Source organism: Prinia subflava, chromosome 2, assembly GCF_021018805.1.
Source record: "Prinia subflava isolate CZ2003 ecotype Zambia chromosome 2, Cam_Psub_1.2, whole genome shotgun sequence".
In the NCBI taxonomy this organism is placed as follows: domain Eukaryota; kingdom Metazoa; phylum Chordata; class Aves; order Passeriformes; family Cisticolidae; genus Prinia; species Prinia subflava.
In genome coordinates, this window is record NC_086248.1 from 64,544,074 (window position 1) to 64,570,612 (window position 26,539).

The 26,539-nt window shown below is 38.2% G+C and overlaps 1 protein-coding gene across 1 annotated transcript in view; it reads left to right on the plus strand.

Annotated features, from left to right (window-relative positions):
* Positions 1–26,539, plus strand: part of MAP3K5 (mitogen-activated protein kinase kinase kinase 5) — a 99,256-nt gene that overhangs the window by 20,585 nt on the left and 52,132 nt on the right. The window contains exons 2-7 of the mRNA XM_063390292.1: positions 8,099–8,238; positions 10,941–10,964; positions 21,137–21,330; positions 21,575–21,743; positions 22,673–22,779; positions 25,192–25,362. Coding sequence (XP_063246362.1) covers positions 8,099–8,238; positions 10,941–10,964; positions 21,137–21,330; positions 21,575–21,743; positions 22,673–22,779; positions 25,192–25,362 — 805 coding nt within the window. The remainder of the gene's footprint in view (positions 1–8,098; positions 8,239–10,940; positions 10,965–21,136; positions 21,331–21,574; positions 21,744–22,672; positions 22,780–25,191; positions 25,363–26,539) is intronic.

The window sequence follows — 26,539 nt, forward strand, 5'->3', positions numbered from 1 at the left end:
TTCCACCACCCCTGAGACCTGGCTGTTTGATTTTCATAGGACTCTCCTTTCTACTCTGAACTTTCTGTTGGCACACCTGTGTTCCTACAAATTCTTTTTTCTTGGGTAGGCTCAGTCACTTCTCCAGAGAATCCCTCTTTCATCTTGCATCTCAAAGACACATAACATGGAAACATAAACCAAAATATCCACACAAATACCATCCCATCCTTTATCTGTCTATCTATCTATCTGGATTTTGCCTGCTTAAGGTCCTGTCCAGGCCAAAGTAGTGTTTGGTCATCTTTGAAAAAAAATTGCAGTGATGAAGATCCTCTGAACAAAACTTCTAAATATAGAAGTTCTGGTTTGCTACAGCTTGCCTTGTTTTCATTGACTACTTCAGCTGTTGTGTCTGTGGATTGCTTAAAGAACATTTGGTACAGATCCTAACTCTAGCCCTGTAATGTGCTCCAGCCTTCAGCTGAGCTTCAGGAGTTACCCTATGGAGGCTGAGGTTTTTTTCTGATGCAAGGTTCAGAGTTAAGGTAGTCTTTAGTATTTGGTGTTACTGGTACTAAGGAGCCTGTTTCACTAGGATTGATACAGATGCAGTGAGCCTGAACATACTGAGGTTATTTCTGAATAAATGGCTCTTTGTTTGCTTGTCATCTCTTATTCTTGCCTGATCCTGAGTTCCTCCCACATGCATGAAGCTGAGAGTGGGTTTTTTGAATTGTTGGGGGTTGGAATCATGTGATAACATTACAATCCTGTTTTGGGCCAAGAGAGTGGATTTTTTTAAACCCAAGCTTTCTTCTGTTTTCTTTTTCTTCATCAGAAAGTCCTTCTATATTTTTTCAGTTTTCTTCAGATCACTGACACAGTAACTTAGATTTTGATGTGTAGTTTTATCTGTTAATTCCTACACAACCATTTATTATTTGTCATCTCTATGTTCCTGTCTCATTCCTTTTCTAAAACTGTTATAACTTTCTTTGTATTACCAATTCATTGCCAGCTTCTGCTGGTTTTTTTTGGTAATTGCCTTCAGCTTATCTCCCATCAGTTTTTGACTACAGAAGCAAGAGGTTCTTCTCCCTTCACATTTTGGAAGCATAGAGAAGACAAAAAGGCCAGAGTTTCACTTGGAGGATCTTGAATACTGTTGCTGTAACAAGAAAAGTAACTTGTTTTTCTCTCCTCCTTGCTTGGATGGTTCTACTTGGTGAAGTATTGCACTTGATTTTGTGACAATGATGTGAGCCAGTTAGCTAAAGAAGTTGGCGGGAATCAATTTGCACAAGTGTTTCCAAGGAGCATCTCAATCTATTGTGGGACAGAGTGCGAGTTTGTAACGCTCCTATGTGACAGCAGGCCAATCACTTAAATATTTAGGGGAGTGCTCCAGGACATTTGGATTTGTAGATTATGAACCTTTCTTGTGATTTCCCGTTGAAACTGATGCAGGGACAGCTTATATTTGCTCTTGCACATTGTCAGCCTTTAACTTAAGTAGTTCTTCTCCCTTACCTTAACTAGAAAAAAATCAACATCTATTAATGATTTAAAAACCAGAAAGATTGCTTTTTCATGATTAGCTAGTTTATTTTTGTTAATGAGCAGACTCCGAGAAACCTAAATTGAGTCACAAACTCAATTTAGAGTCTGTCAGGATGGCTATAGAGGCCTAATGTAATAAGGTGGATTGTGTGTGTTTTTATTTATTTTCTGTATTGTTCCTAAAGGAACTCTTCTTCCTGTGATGTTGAACAAGTAGATGTTGCATCCATATCTGTATGGAGGATTAAAGTTGACCTGCTCCCTGGAACAATATGTGACTCTCAAGCAGTAGTAAATAGGAACTCAGTTGCATCCTTACAGGTGTTGTGGTGGCTGGTACCTTGTTTATATAGGGCCTAGTTTTTGTGTGGGTGCAAAGTGAGATCATCTAACTGATCCAGGAGTCAGCTGATCCTGTGCACTCACCCCACCCATCAAAGTAGAGAGACTGAGTTGTCTCACTGGGTATTGACCACACTAGATCTAAATCAAATGTGGAAGAGGGTCAGAACCATCCCTAACAGTAACAGCTGTTTATTGAGTTTTTCCAAAGTGAAATCATACTTTTTTGCTTATGAGTCTAGGTGTAGAAGTTCACTTTGAAATTAAGAGCATCTCAACTCAGTTTAGCTATTCAAGGAACAGAGGGCTCTTAATACCAGCAGGAGGGCAAAATGGTACTGTTGTATCCAAAGTCAACTTGGTGGTTTTGGGGCAAGTATTAAGTGCTCTAATTATTTCTAGCTCAACTTCGTGTTGTTATGCAGTATCTGAAAGGGAACCACGCACCAGACAGCTGAGTTTGTGTTGTATCTGCTGGGAACTTTTGCTCAGAAACTCCCTTTTGAGTAGATTGCAGGAAAGGCTCTGATCTGTACTTTATTGATGCTGGATCTCTGCTTCTATTGCTTAAAACAACAGGATTACTATAAGATTCCTAAGTCATAGTGCTTTTAACAAGATAGGAACTAGCCCACGTCCATCACATGTTTTTGTCTTGGTGCCTTTAAGCCTGCTTTGTGCATCAATTCAAGCCTCTACAAATACCCTGCTTTTCCTCTAGGATATGGCATACTTAACTTGCCTGTGCCATCATTATCTGTTTTTCCTTCCTCATACTCAAGCCTCAGACACCCTTATGAAGTTGTGGGTTATTTATTTTTTGTTTTGTTTTGTTTTTGTTAGCCTCTCCCAACAGACTTGCTTGGCTGGACTGGTTTCCTGGGAGGTTGTCCATTCCCCTGTGTTTGGGTATTCTCACCTCAGTGGCTCCTATCAATTGTTTCCGGTCTTGGAGCCATATGAGACACTCTTGACAGGAAATGTCTGGTTCCAGTGCTGTTGACAAGTCAGTGGCACTGTGGTTTGCACGGTTGAACCAGAAATACCAATCCCTGGTGACGTGTTGGGATTGCCAAAGCAGGTTCCCTACCTCATGCAGGCGGTCTCTGGTAAACAGGAAGATATCTATGCCAAGCACAGAGAACCATACAGAAGTTGAAGTAGATAAGGATATTCCTTGCTTGTTTCTGAAAGTTTGCCCAATAGTAGGCATCATTATATTATTCTAAGTCTGAATGGAGAGCTACTACTGAAATAAGTTTGGTCTTCAGACTTGCACTGAAATACATTTTGCCCTCCTTTCTTTTCTTCTATATCTCTGTCAGCACAGTATCTTACTCTTTTAAAACTCAAGTGTAAAAGAACATAAAATCCTGGTCTCAGAAGTTGCCGTTATCATCTTTCCTTTCCCCCTGATTAGTTGTGGGACAGTGATTGTGAGGCAATGCTTGTGTGTTTAATACCAATTAATCAGAAGATAATAGCAAACATAAACATTCATTAGTTGTATAGCTGCTCTGTTTGTATTCACTGCTTTTCCTGGCAGCACTAGTAAGCAGGTAGTATCAAAAAGTAGGGTGTACATGTATGATATCTCAGAGCAGTTGTTTAAACATTCTTTGCCCTGCTACATTTAAAACAATGAGTTAGAGATGAACTTTGACCACTGCATTTCATTTATCACTGTCTTGGTGGGTAAAGGCATGGCTAATAGCCAAGAGCAAAGGGCTCTGGATCCACTAATGGACACTTCACCTTTTTCAGCCATGTTAATGAGTATATTCTTGAGTTTTTTACCATTGCTTAAGACAAGCTAATTAGTAGAGATTTTATGTGTAAGATTCTCAGTCTTTGCACAGATAGCTGAAAGAGAACTAAGTGGATTTACATCACAGATAAAATGACTGGTAAGATAGTTTTAATGTATGCCAAACTTCACAGAGATGTGTACTTTTCTGGTGTTTCTCAGGCAAAAAGGTCAAGTAGGTTGCCTCCAATTCCAACTCATGAATCTGGTTTCCCAGGGTAATAAGGAGCCAGTTAGTACTGCAGTGATATTTTGTTCTCTTGAATGCGTGATAGTGTGTTTCAAGCTATTGTTGGTGTAGATGTTAGTTAGCCTAATAACAGGCTAGACTGTGACTGCTCAGTAGTTGTTGGTGTGTCTGCAGCTCAGTGTGTGGTTACTCAGCTAATGTGTACATGGGCAGCTTCATTAGTGGCAGCTTGGCTGCTGTCAGCAGGCAGACAGAGCTCACGGCAATTTAGGACATGGACACTGAACTGCCTGCTGCTGTATTTATGCTGGTTTTGCTACCTAGGCCAGAGTGAATGAAGCTCTAGTCTTGTGATTATGATGCTCTTATCTATTTAGGCATGCCAGATTTTGTTTAAGGAGATGGGAGAGTAAGTTGTGATTAGACTCTATTGTTCATAAACTATCAAGAGACAATAACTTACAGCAAAACTTATTGTAAGACTTTCTAGCTGTAATGTCAAAGATGACTAGAAAAGGTAAAGACTGTTCTATACCTGTTTTCTTTAGTCTCAGTGATCTGTCACCAGGTCTGCATTCATAAGACAGAGTAAATTTTAGCCCTTACTTTGGTCTTGGGCACAAAATTAAATTTCACATTCTTGCAGCCTGTGGAGTTGCAAAACTTGCAGTTCTTGCACTTCTCTGTGTTTTCTTCCTGTTTTATGCAGTGTGCTTCCATACCCACCCTACTCATTAGTCTGCTGGAGCCTGAACAGACTTTCTTTGCTGCAACATTGAAAGTGTGCTGGAGCATTTGAAGTGAATTGACATCAGTGAACTGATGTTCCTGGTCTTCAGAGTGCTTCATCCTGAGGGCTTAGGTGTTGAGAGAGCTCTACTCTGATTCCTGTGCTTGATCAGGCTTTTACTTGGCTTGAAACTCAAACCACAGATGTTTTGGTAAGGGGGTAGTTCCAGTGTAACTGTAGAGCTGATTCCTCCACCTATGTTGAAATACCATTTTGTCACTTAGGAAACTGTGATTAGAAAACTTATCGTCTATGGCATCAGAATGTATGATTAATTTCATCTGGGGGAAATGAGAGTGAGAACTTGATAAAGAGGATTATTATGGCAGTTTATATATTGATCACCAAAGAGTTGCTGGGGCTCAGCTAAATCCTGGCTCTTTCAAACTAGTGAGAATTTTGATATATGTATGTGTACTTTCACTTAGATTTGTCTTGAAAACCGTCAGTCTTACTCATCTTTGCTAAACTTCTAATCATATTTTATGTAACTGAGTATAGTGTTTGCTGTTTTGTAGTGCACTCAACGCTACATTTCAGGTGCTTTATAAGAACCATTACCACTCCTGTTTCTGTGGTGGGTTTTTTCTCTCTCTCTCTCTTTTAATTTTTTTTCCCCTCCCAAATGAGCTACACAGTATTTGACTTCTGCACTTCTGTCAAGTACATTGATCCCTCCTTTTGGTAAGAGGAGTTTCTCTCCTGATGTTGTGGAAGAATATAGTCATAAATAGGTCTGTCAGAAGAGCTGGTTTAGGATATATATTTTTTTTTTATTTGGATAGACATCTGATCCCAAAAGTGCATATTTTTGGCTTGCTGGAATTGCAGATAAGGTTTGGGTTGTTCTCCTTGGAAATTGCCATACCAGTCTGAGATCTAGCCTGAACTTGAGAAATCTGATCTCTTTGTTGTGAGTGATATCTTCATCTTAAAATACATAACTGCTGGACTGAGCAGGAAAACGTCACAAAAGATGGACCTAAGGAAGACAGTGCTTTGTATATCAAAACAGATTTTTCCAGCAGGATTTCACAGAAGTCTTGACATGCAAAGGAAAGAGATCCTCTTTAGTTACATAAGAAAGAAACACAAGTATCACGAAAAAGTTTATGCCAGTATCTCAGTGTAATTTTTCATGCTGATGTTTCTTTGCTTATTGTCCTTCCCTCCTCTGTGTAAATAACTCAGGGTTTTTGTTTGGTTTGAGTTATTTAATTTTACTTAATTTAATTTAATTCTAATTTTTACTATGATAGGGATGGTGCAGGACCCAAGAATGTTTCCTACACTATGGTCCTTTGTCAGACTCTGTTGAATGGATTTGGCCAGCTTGACAGTAATACATGCATATCTTCTTTTTTTAAGTTCCTCTTTCCTTCTTCATGATCCTAGGAACTTGCCATTTTAACATAGGATTTCTCAAGTGTTTTTTGTTATATGGATTTGATCAGGCTCCATCTAGAGTAATATTTCTCTTTGAATCTTAGTTTTGCAACTCTAGTGAGAGCACATTATCTTGCAAGATTGCAGAATGAAGTCATGGCAATTTGCACAAATTTTCCTCCTGCTCAGCATTAACAGATATGTACTAGAAATCTAGAGTTGCTCAAGATTAGACTTCTGTGTGAGTAAGAGCAGTTAAAAATATAACTTGTATTATGGCAAATTTTGGAAGAAAATAAACTAATCTCCCCCAAAACATAGTGGTAATACTGTCGTTCTTGTTTGGCTTTTGTGATGCTTCAGTTTCCTAAAATTAATGAAAGTGAGTGTATGTATAGTCTTAGTAGTGCACTGCCTTTTTTATGTCGATAAAATCTGATGACATCCATACCACAAATATTTATGTGAAATTGGACAGAGGGAGATGCTTAGAACAGAAATTATGAATGTTTTAGAAAAAATAGTTTAATATTAGATTTTTAAGTGTGAAAAAATATCTTTTTTTATACCATATTAGTCTCCTTTAATTTTGTTTCTTGAAGAGCCTAAGCTTGTATAGGCAAATGTTTGTTCTTTCCTTTGTGTGTATCTGTAATTTCTTTAGGTTTTTAATAATTTATAAGCCTGTAGGCTACTTACAGGAAAACATTACTGAAGAGTAGATGCCTCAAAAATATTCCTTTTCAACAAATTTGAGACACAGTGCTTCCCTAGTTACGAGTGTGACCACAGGGCTTATCTTTTATTGAATATCTTCATTTCAGTTTTGATGATCTAAGTAAATAGGTGAGGTGAAAAGTTGTGGTAAGAGGTAGAATCTCTGATTAGATTAGAGTAGAGAAACTTGAGGATACATAGGCTTTTTCCTACAGAGCTTGTCTTGCTATCTAACTTTTCAGTAATGAAAACATCCAAAGGAATGGGAAAGCATAGAAAGATACTGGAAAACAGGCTGCTTTTCTTGTTCTGCTCTTAACAGAAACATATTTTTCTGGTTTGGTTTTCTGTTTTTTTTTTTTTCTGAAACCTAAAAAAAATATTAATTGGGTGAAAAGACAGAAAGGTGTTTGTTGAAGAGGTGGAGATGAGTTGGTTTTTTTACTCTGCTCTCTTGCTTCCACAAGACTTTTGCAGTGGAAATACACTGCCTGGTATAACAGGAATCTTACAGTGAGTCAGCAAAATAGTTAATTGCCTCTTGCTATACTTTGACATTGGTGCAAATCTGGTCAAGAGAAATACATGATTTAAGAGAAATTGTGGACTGCATTCCTTGTTCTGTTTGTAAATGTTTGTATATGTGCTTGCATGCATTACTCACACAGGTAACATTTATTATGAACAGGATTTTCTACACAGTAAAGTTTTTAGTTACATGGGGGTTACTTTGGCTTTATATATTCACTCTCTCTGCTTCTCTGCATCTGTACGTTGTCTTTTTCTCATTCTATCATTGTTCTATAGGAATCAAAATAGATCTGAATGGTAATTTATACTGGAACATTGCCTTTCTGTTTGTTTTCTTCCAAAGTTCTAGTACAGAATCTATACATTATGTTATAGTTTACATGAATTTTTATTGCAACTTGCACAGAGCATAAAAATACATCTAATGTAATTTTTTTCTTTTATTTTCCCCTAAGGTTATCAGTCACCATGGTTTACCAAGCAGATTTTATTCTTCAAGACAGCAGTTGAATTTTTTTCCTTTTCGTGATTAGTGGTTTATCTGTTTTTACCATTTTGAGGACTTAGTTCAAGAAAAAATAGAGGAAAATAATAGAAAAAACCTGAATGGTATCCCGCTATGTTCAAAATTCAAGCATAATATCTAAAATAGGGAAATCCTTCTGGATCTCTTATCTCCTAGTTAAAGCCAGGTCTTACCACAATAAATTGTGTGAAGAAACATGAGCTAGATGTATTTGACTGTCAGAAATGTGTGGCATTGACAATATTTTTTTAAAATTTCTTTCTGCAGATATTGCTGTTGTAGAGATGAGTGATGCCTTCCGTCAACCTTCCCTGTTCTACCATCTGGGAGTCAGGGAGAGCTTCAGCATGGCTAACAACATTATCCTCTACTGTGACACCAACGCAGAGTCTCTGCAGTCACTGAAGGTAGCTCTGGGTGGAAAAAGGGGGATGGAGGGCAAGCCATAGCTAGTGTAACACGTGAAATAGGTTCTTTCTGTAAGAAATACACATGCCACTTGTGGTTCAGAACGCAGTAGCAAAAATGTTCTGGCAAAGATATCTACAATGTAATGCTGTAAAACTGTTTGGCTTTCTAAAGAAAGATTTAGATTACTTGATCACAGTCAGTTAAATACCTTGCTGTTAAATGGCTGTTTACAGAAACACAAGTTTGCCAAATGTGAGATGAGAAACTAAATGCAAGATACTGTCATTCAAGGGAATTACTGGTGTTTGTGGTAAACTGTTACAGTAATAACAATCCTATGAGAGTGGTAGTGTGTAGGCAGCAAAATAATCCTTAGGCTTTAGCTTCTGTCTAAATTAGCAGTTTTCTGCCAAACCTTCTGGGGCCTCCTGATACCCCCTGCTAAATCTTGCTGAGTTACAGCTGTGTGCATCAGGTACCTGCAGGATTGCTGTGCTGAAGATTAGCAGCACTGTAATGGAGTCAGTAAAAACAAAACTCGTGCCTCAGTGCACAGTATGGTTCTTTGGTTTAAGGCAAGAGGTGTTTTAACATAATCTATGGGGCTGTGAATTTTGTCAGCCAAGGAGTTGATACTTGCTCCCTACTGCAACTATCCAAAAAGTTTATCAACTTCATGATGGGAAAGGATAGACTATTTGGATGTCATTCTTTTCAACTACTTCCCCACTCTCAGATGTATTGGCTTTACTCAGGAGGTGTTTTATGCATTTGCACTTCCCTTCCAGGCTTTGCTGAGAAGAAGAATTTAGAGTGAGCAGCTTGGTGAGTCAGACTGCAGTCTGGGCACCAGCACACTCAGGAAGGGCTTGTTTCCACTGCTTCTGGCAAGTGCAGGCTCTTTGGTTTTGGTTCTGCCCCATTTTTTTCCGGTTGGCCTTATATTTTGGAGGGACCTGCTTAGTAACTCCGTTTCTTCCCCCTGCTCTTCCCTCTAAATTTTCTCAGCTAACTGGACCTCTTGCAATCCAGTTAATTCCTTTCTTTCTGCAACACAAAGAGTATACAGATAAAAGCCCTAAAAATAATGCTGCTGATAAAAGATGCATCTGGGAATTGAATTCAATTGTCTAAGTACAATGATCTACAGTATAAGCAGAGCAGAATTTCATTGTACTGGGCAAAGAGCCAAATACCCAACTCCCACTGAGAAATCACTTGGGGTGAAGCATCAGGCTTTCTTGAGCACTTGGAAGAACTTTTTACTAGAAGTTGGACTTAGTAAATGGGGCATGTGCTGGATTCCCACTGGCATAAGTGGAAGCCCAGTTCTGTGCAGGGAGACTTGGATGTCACAGTTGTCACCATTACTCTGCTGACCGAAAGACTCCTTTCAATTTCCCTTAGCTTTGAAGTGGCCTTGTGTTTCTGCACTTGATAGTCTGCAGGGAAGTAGTCGAAGAGTGAGACCCTTTCCATACTATTTAGTAACTGCCTAAAAAAAGCAGCTCTGGGCATACTGTGACATCTTCTGAGGTGGTGTTTGTTCATGTATTTGTTACAGCCAGCAGGTAAGAGTAGAAGCAATGCAGGAGAGCATGTGCAGTTTTAATCTTGTATGGAAGGGGGAATTCAAAAGCTGAAAGTGAAGGAAATACAGAACTGCAGCACATGATTTAATCAGGGCACAAAGCAGTGTAAGTAAACTTTTGCTGGTGAAATGTTCTTTTGCGTGAACGTTCAGGCCAGGCTGGGCAGGGCTCTGATCAGCCTGATCTAGTCAAAGATGTTCCTGTCCATGCTGGGGATTTGACCAGACCTTTATGACTCACACTTGGAAAGCTAGAAAGAGTCATATGTGAAACATGCCCCTCTCAACAGGGAGCAGTTTTATCAAAGCCTGACTTAAGCAACATGGCAAGTATGAGGTGCCTTGGTTTGACACTGTACCTGTTTCTAATGCTGTTGTGCTGGTGAAGCTGCTCACCAGTCCCAGAGGCTCACCAGTGGCAGAGGCTAAGCTGTCTGATAAATCTGTTATGGTTATCAATTCTTGGGATCAGAATTTGCTGACAGATCATGCTGGAAGCAAGATGCTCATTGCTCAGAAGTGGTTTGCACTTGAGTTGTACCACCTGGATTAGTGTACAGGAATCAGCTCTTTCTATCTGTGTGTACTTCTAATTCTCTGAAAATTCACATTGAAAATCTGAAGATATGTTCTTTGCATCTGATTATTAGAGCCAAGTGAATTTCAGGCAGTTTTGGAATATTTTAAAACCTCATATGAATACTGCTTTTACTATTCTTTTTTATTGCTTCTCCTGGTAGCAAAATGTTACTTACTATATTTGACTTTCCAAATATGAAGAGATGTTTATTAATAGACAATGTCTGGACATCATCCTTCTAGGAAAGTTTATAAATGGAGGGATATGTATATATGTGTATATATGTATATTCACATGCAGACAGTAGGTATGCTCTTATGTGTATATAAGTTGTATGTATCTACTTGGTTCCTTCGTAATTTTGTCTCTTCTGAGACAATGCCTCACTTATGTTGATGTGACAGGCATGGAAAACATCTGTCAACCAACCTTTTCTTGTCATGTGTGTGAACATATTAGAAAGTCATACTGATCAGATATCTTTCCTAGTGCTGTCAACATTATGTTTTTTTTCTTTTTTATTTCAGGAAATTATTTGCCAGAAGAATAATGTAAGTATAATGTATAGATTTCAGTTGAATTATAAACACTCCAAACTTCCATTTCATTTAATGTTGTTTATATTCTGTTTCCTACTTGAATCATTGAACACTCTTCTACTGTATTTTACAGAGTTAGATGTAGAATTCTGGAAATTCTAGCAGCAAATCTGAGTATATCACTTGGTTGCTAGGTACCAGGCTCATTTCTTACCTTGCCTCTATCTATCAGTGGTATTTTCTCTGCTGCCTTTACTTGTCTCTCATATTATCTCACACCCATTTGTATTTGTCATTTTATCTTTTGTTGTTGTTGCTGCCTTTTTCCATACAGCGTCCTTTAATGTTTTTTAAAAATACTCTATTAGAAAGCAGAGTTATTTGGAAACTATTGCTCGTATTAGAAACCCATGGCTACAGTTCTGAAAAACAAGAGTGTACATATATATGTATGCATGTATATGTGTGTGTGTAAATATAGGTATGTGTGTATGTTTTTATGTATATATATGTGCATATATCTATGTGTGTGTGTATATAAAGGTATGTATATATAGATGTATGTGTGTATGTATGTATATATACATACACACACATTTATAAAGAGAGTATTTATTTCTAGAAGTTGAGTCCAGGAGCCTGTTAGTCCAAGTGCAGTGTAGATCCTGGTGGTCTGAGTGCCAGTCATTATTAGACTGTAGGCTTCTGCACCTCGGCATCCCTTCGGTTTCTGAGGTTGATTTTCCAAATCTCCCTTCCCTTTTTCACTTCCAAGTTCAAGGGAGGCCAACTTGTGGCTAAGAGAACACTGCTTTTTTAATGTGGTTTGTTCTGGAGCAGCAAGGGCAGTCATGTCAGAATATATATCTGGCATGTTGAGTTGTTCTTGATTTCACTTCGTGACTTACTGCTAGCCACATTTGCTGAGGTATAATTTTATGGAGGCTAGTCAGTGCTGTGCCAATATCCTGAGGTGCTATGTGCATGCTGTGCAGTTCTGTATACTTGAACAAAATTTTCTAGAGGGGCATATGAAGTATTTTATTTCAGAAATTTTCCAGGTTTTATTTTCCTCAGTGCCATGAAAACTGCAGCACTCCTGATTTTACTACTTTATTTAACAGTGGATTAAGTAATTACTTTTGCCAGTATTAAATATGACTCTGAAAAAGATGCAGTATTTTCTTTTCTCTGCATGGAGTTTCTAAAGATGGCTTCAAAACCAGTGTGAGCTTTGGTCTAATGCTGCATTTTAAATTACAGATTTTTTTTTTTTTTGTTAAGCAAAAAGGTTTCCCTAAAGAGATTCTGTATAGCTCTTAACCAAAAAGTGCTTTTCAGACACTCACAGAAGGCTGTGAAAGATGTGCTAGACTAGAAATCTCTTGCCTTTCTCTAATGAAAGTGGAAGAAATGATCAGTTAGGCCTTTTACATAAAATGAAAGGAGAACAGTAAGGCTTTTCTTGTAAATGAATGTATTAAATTCTGTGTTTTTGTTCTGGTGGCCCAGGACCTAGGGAAAATGGTGTGTGACTAATGTAATGTTCCTGGGAGGGTAAGGGGAAGAGCTCTCTTAGCAGGAAACCAGCAGGAGATGACTGGTACAATAGAATAAAGGGGAGATGTCATCTTGTCCTGTTTTTAAATGACAGTCCCCAAAGCTCAAGGAGAGGTGTGATAACTTGGCCTTGTCTGTTTCAGAAAGGATTGTTCTGTGTTCAATTTAAATTTGGATAGGTGACTGTGACACTGTCGTTTCTCACTTTTAGAAATGCTTCAGAGTATGCCAGAAAAGGAATGTGTTCCTTGAAAGTCTCAGATGTTTTCAAGCACACCCACATAACATCTTTTCTGGGAGGAAGTATTTTCCCTGGGATTAGAACAGGGAAGTCAGTGAAATTGTTTTAGCAGCTCCTTTGTGTCCTTTTTCCTCATTTTTCAGCAGGAAATTTCCAGCCAAATTACCTGGAAGCAGACTTTTCACAATGTTGGTGCATGCCTAACTACTGAATATAATACCTGGTTCATAAAAATCATGTTTCTTCATAAATTGTAAGATTCTTGGATAAATGACAGAGGTTCCCGTCTAGAGAAGCCATGTCTCTGATGCCCACCCTTACCAAAAAATAGTCATGTGATGTTACTGAGATGAAAAAATAATGAAATTCACATATGATTAAACGCAAAGTTCAGTCTTGCTGTTCTAGAACGTGTTTTTTAATAGCCTGCAAACATCAGCCATATCAAGACCATGGTATTGTTGGCACCAGGGGATTAAAAATGTTGTAAAACAAATGTGTGTGTATCTATATATATCTGCCTAACTGAAATACCTTGTGTTTGCTTTTCCTAAACCTTATATCCCTAAAAATAAGTGGGATTAAAAAAAATAAATCTATTGCTGACTGTTTTGTTCTTCTGACTGGATTTTTGTGCTTCCTAATAATAGTCAATACAGTGTTGCACAGTGAGGATAAGCTGCCTGGAGCCTGTCTGGGCAGAGCAGTACAAGATAACATTGGCTTATTTCCTGTTATATGTGGTTTTATAGCTATTTAGTTGGACCTTTTCCAAATGTTCCAGTAATACCAAAACCATATATTTTTACAGGGAATGATACCTTAACAGGAGGTAGTTACTTTGCTGGTTGAAAGCTTAAGTTTAGTTTTTACTGTTATCTGATTTTTGAGGTCAATTGAGCAGCAAAGGCATTCTAGAAATTACTAGTAAAGAGTTTCAGTCATAAGATGTAGCTGTAAAGGTTATGGTTCATGACTGTACATTGCTAGTTTTAGCTAACTGGTTTTAATTTCATCATAATTCTCCGTGGTTTAAATTCTACCACCTTTGGAGGAAAGTTGCAGGTCCATTCAATTTTTTAAAAATTTGACTTCTTGCTGAGTCTGGGTGTTTAATATGCACATATTCTATGTGTGGTTTGCAACCCATTGCAGTAAGCTACACCTTGACACAGCGCACACCTTGCGGTTCAGGCTGCTTGCCTGCACCAGGGTGGAGCAGTGGATAGCCTCGGGGGCTGCCTGGGTGTGGGAGTGCAGTGCACTCCTGGGCTGGTCAGGAGGGCCCCTTGGGCAGCTGCCTTGCAGGTGTTGGCAATTAAACAACAGGGTCAGTGTTGTATGGCCGGGCACCCTTAGTTGTGTTTTGCTTTTCTAACACTTGAAGGGATCCAATTGTAGTGATAGGACAAAGGGCAATGGCTTCAAGCTCAAAGAGGGTGGGTTTAGATTAGATATTAGGAAGAAATTATGTACTGGGAGGGTGGTGAGGCACTGAGGTTGCCCAGAGAAGCTATGGATGTCCCATCCCTGGAAGTATTCAAAGCCAGGTTGGATGGGGGTCTGAGCAACCTGGTCTAGTGGAAGGTGTCCCTGGCCACAACACACGTATTCAAGCTGCATAACCTTTAAGGTCCCTTCCAACCCAAGCCATTTTATGGCCCTGATTGTAACTTTTATTGGTTTTCCACAGCCTTTCCAAATTGCCTCTTATTTAAGATGTAGCTTGAGAGACAGTTTGGTGAAGCGCTCCTTTAATGTGAGTGGGAGAATTCATCCATTTCTGAGATCCTCAGTGCAAGAGAGACATGGAGCTCCTGGAGCAGGTCCAGCACAGGGAAACAAAGATGATGAAAGTACTGGAGCATCTCTTAGGAGAAAAGGCTGAGGGAGCTGGGCCTGTTCAGCCTTGAGAAGAGACAGAAGAGGGGACCTGATCTATAAGTGTCTGAAGGGAGGGTGTCAAGAAGATGGAGCCAGGCTCCTTTCAGTGGTGCCAAGGACTAGAACAAGAGGCAATGGGGCATACACTGATGCACAGGAAGTTCCACCTGAATGGGAGGAAGAACTTCTTTACTGTGCAAGTGACCAAGCACCAGAAAATATTGCCCAGAGAACTCGTAGGGTCTCCCTGACTGGAGATATTCCAGAACTGTCTGGACACAATCCTGTGCCATATGCCCCAGGATGACCCTGCTTGAGTGGGGAGGTTGAACCAGATGACCACTGTGGTGTCTTCCAACATGACCCATTCTGTGACTCTGGATGAGGCATTCCAGAGGCACCTGTAAGTTCAGAATCTCCATATGGCTGCTGTTAAAACACTGTAGCCTAGAGTATGTTTAACTATTGGTTTCTTTCACCATGGGAATCAGGGTAAATATTTTTAATACGCTTCATCCAGCCAACAAGAGATCTGTGGCCAGTTTGATTTTTCATATCCAAGCATGTAAAAATGCTATGTAGCCTTCAGTAACTGTTTTGTTGAAAATTATAACTGTGGTATTTATTATTTATAATAAATTATATAATTTATTATAAAACATATAATTTATAATATAAATAATAATATATAAATATAAAAATATATTAAAATTATAATATAAATTTATAATAAATAATTTATTATTTATAATAAATAAACACAACAACATCTTTTGCTTATTCTTTAGGGTTTTTTCAATTCTTGACTAATGTATTTGACACATACTTCCCTAGGAAAAGGTTGGTAACTTTTTTTCCTATGTAAATATGATGAAAGGACCATATAGGCTGTAAGATATTTTTAACAAGCATTTAGGATGTAGCATGGCTGCAATAGAATGCTATTGCTGGGTGTATAATGAAAGAATATATTCTCAAAAAAAAAAAAAAGGGGGAAGTATTTGATAGAGTAGATCTAGTCTCAGTGCTTCAGTTCATTTGAGGCATGAGGCTTATTCAAGTTCCTTTTCAAATCAGTAGTAAGGCTATCAGTCATGTGAGTGGGATTTAAAGTAAACCAAAACTGAATCTGTATTTGTTAAAACATCAGCACATGTTGATTAACTGTGTGTTTGGGGGATGGAGGGAATAGATTTAATAACTTGGTTTATGATTTTGCCATCTGCTACACATAGTACTATGTAGTCAGAGAACTACCTTAAAAATTTCACCAGAATAATTGAAATAAAAGCATTTTTTTCTCAAAAGAATGAGTGGGAGAAATAGAAAAAAGCTCTCTTAATTAGAAGAGTGTCAGCAGGAGGAACAGTTCCTACTGTGAGAGATACTGGCTATTTTTATTACTTCAGCTGATTTGTTTTTCTTTTGTTGAAGTTACACTGGATGCTGACCTGAAGCTTTATCAAGTGGGTTAGATTCTGCTAGATTCCATCCATGGCTAAAGTATCATGGGTTTGGTTTGGGGGATCTTTGTTTTCTTTGACACTTCTTGTCTTTGAAGCAGTTTTCCTCTGCTTGTGGATGTTTGACTGCTAAATGATTCCAACAAAAAAGTGTTAGTAAAGAGCCTCAGGGAATTGAAAAGACTGTCCATCACTGACTCTCTGCAATTTTTTCAGAGTTTCCCCCCTCTTTTTGAAGAAAAAGTCAAGATGTGAGAATTAATTGGCCAGAACTCAAATGTTCCTTTGTCAAGCACCATGTCTTTTTAATCTGTGCAACTTTCAGGAAAAAAAAAATCTTTTGTATTACAGCAGATTTATTTTTGAGGGAGAGAGTAGTGCTTCATTATGTTCTTTCTAAGAAGACATGGTCTCCCCATTCAAGTCCAAAAAGCTGCCCTTTTCACTAGTAGTAGTTCTGTAGAAGAGCGGAATATTGAAAGAAGGGCTGGTTTATATTCTTACTGTGATCATTAAAATGTAAATATATGCTGTTGATTTTTATTATCTCTAGAATACAAATAGGTGCTATATTAATTTCTTTCAGAAGCTGAGAAAGGATACTGAACAAGAAAGAGGTGCTCAATGCTCCAGTGACCACTAGGTCTAGCTAGAAGCAGGCTTGTCTTAAATTCTGTAATTATAGAGCTATTAAGAATGATCTTACATCTCTGACTAAAATTACTCATGCTTTGGAATTATTAAATTTGTGCTCAGTAAATGAGGAAGGGATATTAGAAAAATACAGAGCAATTAAAACATTTGCAAAAATTAATTACAGATTCTGTCACTTAGTTGTAAGCATTTCTGTGTGTAGCTGGCGCCAGCCAGCACTCCTGCCTTCTGATCAGTCTGACTGATTTGGTGGAATGGGCTGACATGGATAGTCTGTCAGAAAATGACCTGATGTTGCCAGGTCCTGAGTGTGCCGGCCCAAGGCTTTCAAAGAGAAGTGTGTTCATATCTCCCAGATAAAAGTAGCTCAGCTGATCTGGGAGCTTAGGCCAGGATTACCTGCCTGATGTCCCGAGTGCTGGTGCATCAGTGTGAACCACAGTAACTATCACCTAATGCTCTGTATGCACACTCGAGGCCTGTCCCAGCCCCACGTGGTTTCAGTCATGCTTTCAACATGCAACGCAGGTGCCCTGCAATCCCTTTGTAATTTTCACTTGTCTAGTTTGAGCTTTTGAACCTTAAATAATGAAGGTTTTATAAAGAAAGAAGGTTGCAAAATGAATCTTGCAGCACCTGTTCTTGATTTGGGGTCTATTCCCACCCCCTTCTGAAGCCCCTGTGTTCAACCCATGTTTCTTAAAGGGTATTGACATAACAGAATATTATAATTGTATTTAAGATGCTACTCCTACAAAAATTCTGGTTTTCTTGAAAGACTTCTGTCTATTACTTTCATTATACATGATATGGTGAGTCACAAGAGTGAATCAAAGTAAAAATTTTGTCTTGTGTGCTTAACAGACTTAGAGCACAGGGGAAAGTCAGAGTTAGAAAAATACCAGATTTTCTGGGATCAGAGTTGGAATGGAGTATTACAGGGCAAATTTTTATAGAATAAATTAAATATATTTAAGCTTCCAAGTCTAGTAATATGCACTAAGTGAAAATGTAAAGCAAAGTGTGAGCAGATGGGAAGTGTGTGTCAGAAGGACCACCTGATCCTTTCTGACTTAAGTTAGCATTGCTTATATTTAGACAAAAAAAGATGAGAAGGACATATGAGTTGCTGAGACAGGTTGCATCACCTGATGAATGAGGAAAGAAGCAAGTCACACACTCTGCTTTGGGGAGAATTGGTGAGAGTTGTCTGCCATTTAGAGTAGCTCCACAAGTGCTTCCCCCACAGGTCCTCTTGGGCTCCCACCTAACCATAGCCCAAACGCAGCTGGAGTTGGGCTCTTTGCAATTAGAATTTGTGATGGTGACACAGCATGTTTCTCCACAGCAGGGGACTATAGAACTTTGTTATACAAAAGCAATCTTGCTGCCTCTGTTATCTTTCTTCCACCACCACCTTTAGTAAATATGAAACTTTTTATTCTTTTTTTTTTCTTTTGACGCTAGAGCTACTGCACATCTGCCTTTGTTAGGTTTAGCTGTTAAATATCTACCTACAGTACTCTTTAGCTAGGGAAGTGAAATTGGGGTCAGTATTTCTTGTGTTTCTTAACTTTATTGCATGTGTGCTCTTTCTACTTTTTTTTTTTTTTTAAGTGTATTTCCTAAGGAAATGAAACGTAAGAGCTTGTACTGGTTTTTCATCCTCCACATTTGTTCTGTATCTGCCTGTTTGTCTGTTTGATGAATTTCAGCCAAATTTGAGAGGTTTCGTAGATACAGAGCTCCCACAAAAGATAACTATCTAGGTTAAGTTAAGAAACAAAGTGATGCCCTGGCTGAGGGAAAGGCCACTGTGTTTTCACAATACTTGCTGCTGAATATCAGGGTGAGATTCTACCTCGAGACAGTTCCCTTAGACCCCTGGGGGCCCTCTGAACAACCGCACATGGATTTTTTTTTCTCTTCCCACAGAATCTTCTCCTGTTTTTTACTGTTAAGCTCTTCCCTGTCCATTGCTTCCAAAGACTCTTGGGTCTGCATATCTTCTATACTAGGCTCTATATTATAACCAGCTTTTTTTTCCACCCTCACCTAACAGGAAGAATGCAGATAAATTAACTTTTGCTGGCTCTCTTGTTTCACTGAAATAGATACATACTTCCTAGAAAAGGTGCACTCAGGATGGGTTTCTAAGAGCTCATGCTCAGTCATGGATTCAGCCACTTGTCATTTGCAGGAAGAGCAGTTTTCCACCAGGTACAATTAAAAATGAAGACTCTGGTACTGTCTCTGTAGCTGGCGTGACCATTTTACAAGGGTAGGATTCTGTGAATTTCAAAAGATGGAAACATCCTTTCTCAGAGCTAATTTTTATTTAAGACCTGAGTATTGGAAACAGTGTGCCAGAGGTCTGAGAAGGTCTTCCTGCAAACAGTCTTGAATTTAATTTTAATGCACTGAATAAACATTAGGAAGTAAAAAGTTTGTCTCCGGATATCTGTAGCTACTTCACCCTTTTTCTTGATGCTGACATCCCAACCTTTTTCTCCTTTATCTAGAAAAGGAAAGCTGGAGAATAGTCTGCCTGTGTGTAATAGTGGCTCTTATGCCAGTGACTATGTACCCATCTCTTATAATTGCTGAAACCAGTTCCAGCAAATTCACAATTTTCCCTCTGCCTTTAACTGTGGGGCTCATTGGATTTTTGCAGGGTAAAAAGTTCATCCATTCACTGTTGAAAGCATGTGATTGCCTTACATGCTAGGATATTCTTGAATAGAAGTATCCATTCACTCCGTTGCACAGACAACCAGTTTGGGTTCTGGCATCCCACTCCTTAGTTACTTGTAAAAAAATTTGTCATATACTCCCCAGTTCTCCAGTTTCCTTTGGAATTTCTGCAGTCACACAGAGAATAAATATTCCCTAGCTCTTCAGCAGCAGTAGTTTGAATGCCTGGGGAAAGAAGACTAAATTAACCCTTGTGCAAGGCACTGTATGCAATAATCTCCAAACAACTTCTGTGGTAACTGAACTGAACTCAATTGACCTCATGTAAATGCTTGCACCAATTACTTTTAGATTTTACAGAGTCTGTGGATACCCCTCAGAAGTGCAGTGGGATTGTCTTTATATTGAGGTCTTACAATTTCATAGTATGATGGGTGTAATTATAAAATGATTCCTGTACTTTTCATAGCCAGTCTCTGATTTGTACATAAACATGTGTTTACTGACATATCTATACACAAACGTTTTGCAGACTTGAGTATCTGAGTCCTTCCATGTTTTAAAAATCTAATAATGCATATTAAAATGCACGTTTTAAGCACACAGCTGGTATTGTGCATTCAAAAACTATTCAGACACTGCCCTCTCAATGCCTGGAGCTCAGCTAGGCAGGGGAGTTTCTGAAGTGATGTCTGCATTGCTGTGTTGACTTCTGGGAGAGCCGAAACATGTGAACAGAAACTAATTAACCTTGGAAGTAAGTTAGGGGTACCAAAAATGATGAGTCTCAAGAATTGCTTCCTTAAGGCTTTTGTTGTTGGGCTGCTGGGCACTTCAGCAAAGGAGTCTGAGCTTTAAGAGTGAGAGGTGAATGGAGGAACTCCTCCTGGTTTTGTTGGTATTCTGTCTCATAGTTAAAACTCTTTAAACCACAAATATCCAGCAACTTTCTCCGCACATAAATCTGTACTCTCACACATACCACAGTCAGCAGACATCTTGCCTCACTCTTCCTTGGAAGATACTTAATTTTTTTTCTTTTTTTTTTCTGCAAGGTATCTGTCATACATTGATATATAAAAATCAATGCAGTTTAGCACTTTATCTCTAAGTGATTAATCTGAACTATGTATGATTTTAAGTTCCATTGAAAATATTTTCTACAGAGCAGGGAATTTATTTTTGCTTTTTGAATGCAAAACTATTTGAGTAATTTTGCAGTTCATATGAGGATTAGTTTTCTCTATGGTTTTCCTGTTGTGAGGCAACTAGATTGTGTTACCGTTTCCAGTATCAGTGAGCCAAACTGTTCTGCTCTCTTCTGATCATCTGTCACCTTGAAAAGCGAGTACCTCATCTTCTTCTGATTCCATCTGCCTATTCAGGATGTGGCCTGAGAATTGTTTCACTATTGAGCCAATTAGAATTTTAAGGGCAACTTGATACTTCTGAAAAGACTGATTTTACAGGAAGCAGATCAGAAATCTGAAAGAATACATTTCACGTGTATATCATATTTGATGTGAAAACTGAATTTATGAATTAAAACTTAGTCTTGCTGAAGTAAGCAGCAGGTCTCCCTTTGAGTTTAACAGGTAGAATTCTGCAGGTAGTATATGCAGTTGTTTCATACTTTGGCTTGCCAAGCCATAAGTGCCCTAAATATTGCTCCCCTTGTTTTCCTGCAGATGTGCACTGGGAACTACATATTTGTTCCTTACATGATAACTCCACATAACAAGGTGTACTGCTGTGATAGCAGTTTCGTGAAGGGACTCACAGAGCTGATGCCACCTGGGTTTGAATCTCTGCTTGGGCCCATATGCTTACCTCTGGTGGATCGATTTATTCAGCTCTTGAAGGTGGCACAGGCCAGCTCAGGGTGAGTTGTCTTCTTTTATACCCATGTAAAATGCCAGTGTTCTGGCTGGCAAGATAAATGTCAGCCTCTTTTGCCTTCTGTTCAGAAAAACTGACACTTTATAGTTCAGCTTGACCAAATCTCTGCATTGGCACTGCTCTGTCAATGCATGTTCTGCACATACGTTGTGGGAGAGCTGTGGGGCCAGAAAAACAAGTGTGAGGGACCTGTCCCAAATTGCTGATGTGAAGTTGTTCCTCTGCAGCCAGTATTTCCGGGAATCCATCCTGAATGACATCAGGAAGGCCCGGACGCTTTACACAGGCAAAGAGCTTGCAGCAGAGCTGGCAAGGATTCGACAGCGCGTAGATAACGTTGAAGTCTTGTCTGCTGACATTGTAATAAACCTGCTGCTGTCCTACAGAGACATCCAGGTAGGAGTTTTATGCACTCTTAAGAGTAGTGAATTAAATTACATTCTCACAGAAATTTTTAGTGTATTTTGAGCAGATGTTTTTAATAAACTGTGTGGATAAAGCACACTAGTAAAAATCTTTTATGGTGTCTTCTTTGATGTTTTTGTTTTGTAGTTTCACTGTTTGCTTTTCCATAGCAGAAAAGGGTTTTATAACAGTACGTAAAAAGTACATGACATTTAATAACTCTTCTCCATCTCAGCACTGCTGTGTGAAGAACAGCATGTAGTTAAAGGCTATGGTGGCATTCTGCAATTGATAGGCAAATGTATTCTTTGTCACCAAAGCTGGTGATGTTTCTTATGGAAACATAAATAGTTCCTATGCATTTCAGGTTTTAAGGAAGTTAGTAACTGCTTTGCTATCCATAATTTCAACTGTCGCTCCTTAAACAGTATGAAGTGGTTTGAGTTTTATTTTTTATTTTCATTTTTTTAAAAAATATGTCAGTGAGTAAGCGACTTTAAAAACTGTGGTAATAAAGAGTCTTGTTTTTGTGTCTTATGCCTACTTCAGAGATTTGAGATCCCTTAATTCAAATGCAGTTATCTTTGTAATGTCTGCAAGATATGAGCACTGACATGTGTTCAGTTCCTGGAGCTAACTTTGATTATGAAACAGATACATGGAAATTTCCACAGGACCATGCTGAAGCAGCACAGGAGACCAAATTGTGCTTCCCTGCTAAATACTGTGCATGTTCCCGTCTCTGATTAGTGCTAGGCTATTTATGGTTTGAGACTAAAGAAACTGAAATCCACAAAACTTAGAATGGACTGAAAATACTTATTAGTATGAAATAATAGCTGTTTAGGTTGAAGAGGAGTTTATATAGGCATACCTCAGTACAGCCACTTAAAACTTTATTATTGCCTTTCTTTTGGAAGGATTATGATTCCATTGTGAAATTGGTGAAAACTTTAGAAAAACTGCCCACTTTTGACTTGGCTTCCCACCACCATGTGAGGTTGCATTATGCGTTTGCACTAAACAGGTAAGAATCTACCCTTCCTTCTGCTGTGGAACAGTAAATCAGAACTTCAAACTTTGTAAGGGGTGGGTAATCCTGTGTGAAATTCCCTACTGGAATCTTTATAGATAGTCCTATGATTTTGACTGAAGCAGCTCTAGGGATTCTAAGCTTCTTTTTATCTCATCATTATTTTATCAAGTCTCATTCCTTTTCCTTTAGCATGTTTGATTTGTCTTTCCACAAGTTTGCATTATTTTTTGTTTCGGTACCAAAATTAGAGCAAATAAATACCTAACAATATTTTCCTTCTGTAAAATAGACTTTTAATATTGTTGTGTGAGTGACAGTGCTGCATCATTTGAGCTGGCAAAGACATCATCACATTCAAGTCTGAGTTCTGGTAATGTCAGGAGACAGGAGCAGACTTTCATCAAATGTCCATAGCAAGATTTTATTGTATTATGATGATAAAGTAATTTTCTTGTTCTCTGAATCATCACATGGGCAAAATGTGATACATGGAGCAACATAGGATGGATTAAATAAAAGCCAAGCCTAGATTTTCTTTCTAGGATATTTAGGCAAGTGACTAAAAGGGAGTGTTTTCAGAGGAACTTACAGATGTTCTCTGCTCCGTTGCTGTTATCACAGTGAACATTTTGCTGTTGACTATTAAGGAGTAGACCAGGTGTCAGCAGGTACTGAAATTATCAAGTATAGAAAATGTCTATAAATGTTCTGCTTCTCCCAGATTTGAATTTTGTAATTCAGGTTCTCTGAGGAGGCTTAAAACTCCATATCATGTGAAAGTGATGTCAAAACATGTCACGAGGAATTACTTGAAAAAATAAATCTGTTTTTGAAAGAAAAAAAAGAAAACAAAAAACCCCAGAACAGCTGTCTGGCATTTTTCATCTGAATAAAATGTCCAGATCCTTTCTTGTGCCTTTATACCAGGTAAATGAAGGTATAAATATTGGGCCTTTTTTATTTCTACTTTGACATAAATATGTGAAGTTTTGCAGATTAAATAATCCAGCATGTATCTGCCACTTCTACAGAGCCATCACAAGGGTCACAAGGTGTTCCTTGGAGTTGTAACATATTGTTTAGACCTCAAGGTCACAGTTTTTTGAAACAAAGTCACCTTTGAAAACAGGACTATCCACCGAGGCACTAAAAAATTAGGCAACTGCACCATAACCTTTTCAGTATATCCTTATACTTCACTGGTTCTGTGACTCTTAAGATGTTGCCTCTAGAGTATCTGACAAAAGACCTACACAGTACCTCCAGAGGAGTCCAGATGAGATTTTCCTATTCCTATCTTCTCCAGACTGACCATTAAACTAGAAGCCATGAAAACATTCATGCTTTGGTGTGCCAAGAAGGAATTACTTTGGCTAATTGTAACTTTCTCCTTACTGGGACTAGAGAGGATATTTTGTGAGCTGAGGCAGGTCTGGAATACTCTGCACTTCTGAATCTTTGCTGCGAAAAAATGTGTCTCTTGCTTCTAATCCAGGTCACTAGTACGGAAGGATGGAGCGGCTCAATTAGTCAGGATTAGTCTGACCTAAATCAAGAAGTGTAAGAGCACTGATGATGGAAAAGTAAACAAAAATAAAAGTAGGGACCTCTGTCTCTGAAGATCAGCAAAGTGTAAATAATCCTTGTTGCAAAACATTATTTGCTGTACTGGTTTTGTTCTCATTAAATTCACTAATCTGGATTAGTGATAGTGAACACAAGATATGGAAATGTTGAAAAGGGAGTAATTTGATTGTTCAGTACACAAACACATTAAAATTCTAAACTTTTGATACTGAATGATGTATGTATCAAAACTATGACTCACCAGGAAATGTCTAATGCTTGCAATTACGTGGTTTATTTGTCTGAAGTACTTCTTCTAATATTGCCTTATTGGCTTTACTCCTAAACCTCCCCTGTCGTGGGAGTTCAATCTCGTTTGTGCTTTTTGGACATTTTGCTTCACAGTCAAAATGTATATAAGAAGTAAAATCACAAACACAAGATTGCATCTTGTTTCCTTTAATGCACGAATTACGATGAAAGAAATACTAGACATGAAATCAAGGTTCATACTTTTCTATTTTATAAGGAAGTAACAAAAGATCTATCTAAATTTCTCTGGAGGCTCTTGATGCTGTTTTCAGTGCTTTGCTGTAGCTGGTGCTTCATGAGAGAGAAAAGTTATGTTTGGGGACTTTTACAAAGGTTTCCCATGATATAAAGAAAAGACAAAAATAAAAGGAAGAAGAGATGAAATGTGTAGATCTAATATAGTCCATTGTGTCTATCTGTTGTTTTACATGGATGAAGTCATATGTCTGTATTTAAAAATGGTCATGAAAAATTATTTCTTGTCAACTCTGTTGGTTTTTTAATCAAAATTATTATTTTCAATAGGCGAAATCTGCCTGGAGACCGACAAAAAGCTCTAGAAATTATGATTCCCCTTGTAGAGCAGGAAGACCAAGTAGCTTCAGATATGTACTGCCTGGTTGGTCGAATTTACATGGACATGTTTTTGGAATCTGGGTTCATAGACATAGAAAGCAGGGACAAAGGAACTTTCTGGTGAGTACTGTTTTCCTGGTCTGTGTCCTTTTGTTAGCTTTAGGAAAATATTCCTTGAACAAGAATATATTTAAACGGTTTTTCTTTCCAAATATTTGGCATCCTTAGGGGATAGACTGAATCTTCTAAACTTCCTTGGTTGTTTGCTGAGAATGAGAGATTTTTGTTGTTCACATATCTCATTCTGCAATGTTCTTCAAGTGCCTCAGGGATTTGAAGTCTAGGTGTAAACTAAACCCATCAGAGTGTACTTTTCTCATTTTTCCCAGTTATGAAGTCTCCTGTTTACTGTATTATTCTTAGGAATCTAAGGTCAGAGAATCTCTAGGCCAGAGAATAACCAGTCATGAATTGACTGACATGTCTGGAATCTGATAGATATTATCTAGCAAGGCTTAGAGGTTTAACTCACAACCAATATGACTGTTCCAAACTTGCTGACAAAAGTTTTATCGCCTCAACATCATCCTGTGGTGTACGCACATTGCAGTGGACTACAGTAGCATCAGTAGTCAAAGAAGCACACAATAACTAGTCAATAATAGATAAATTCTTATCCTCATTTTGGAGACAAGAATCTTATTTTTTTAATGCTTTTGAAATGCACTAAATCACTGTTACATGAAGAGGTTAGAAAATGAAGGCATGGGATGGCATCCTAGACTTCAGGATGAGCTGCTTCTCTGCATTCAGATGAGGATACAGACAATCTGCATTTATGTGTCCTGCAGATCACATCTTAGCTCTAGTCTTGTGCTCATCAGCTGCTTGTTGAGGTAAATGCTTAAAATGGAAAGCTTTCTTCTTTGTCATTTATTATTTGTTTTCAGTAAACTTCAGCTTAGAACTGTCTCTCATAAACGATAAGATAAAATTGCTTACCAGTCATGGCCTCAGAATACAAATGTAGTTTATAACTTCTGGTCATGCTTTACAGTTTGGCAATTCTTACTGGACTTTTAAAAGATGCTGGAATAACAGGAATGCAACATATTATTGTCATCCCTCCTAGTGTAATTTTGGATTAAAGAAAAGTTTCATTTCCTGTAAAGTGCAAAGCCTATAACAGACTTTCAGGGATCTTTTGTAAACACTGTATTTTGCTAATGTCATGAACCCGATAAAAAGAAAAGTGTAGTTCTGTATACAGATTTTAGGCATTATTAGAGACGAAATT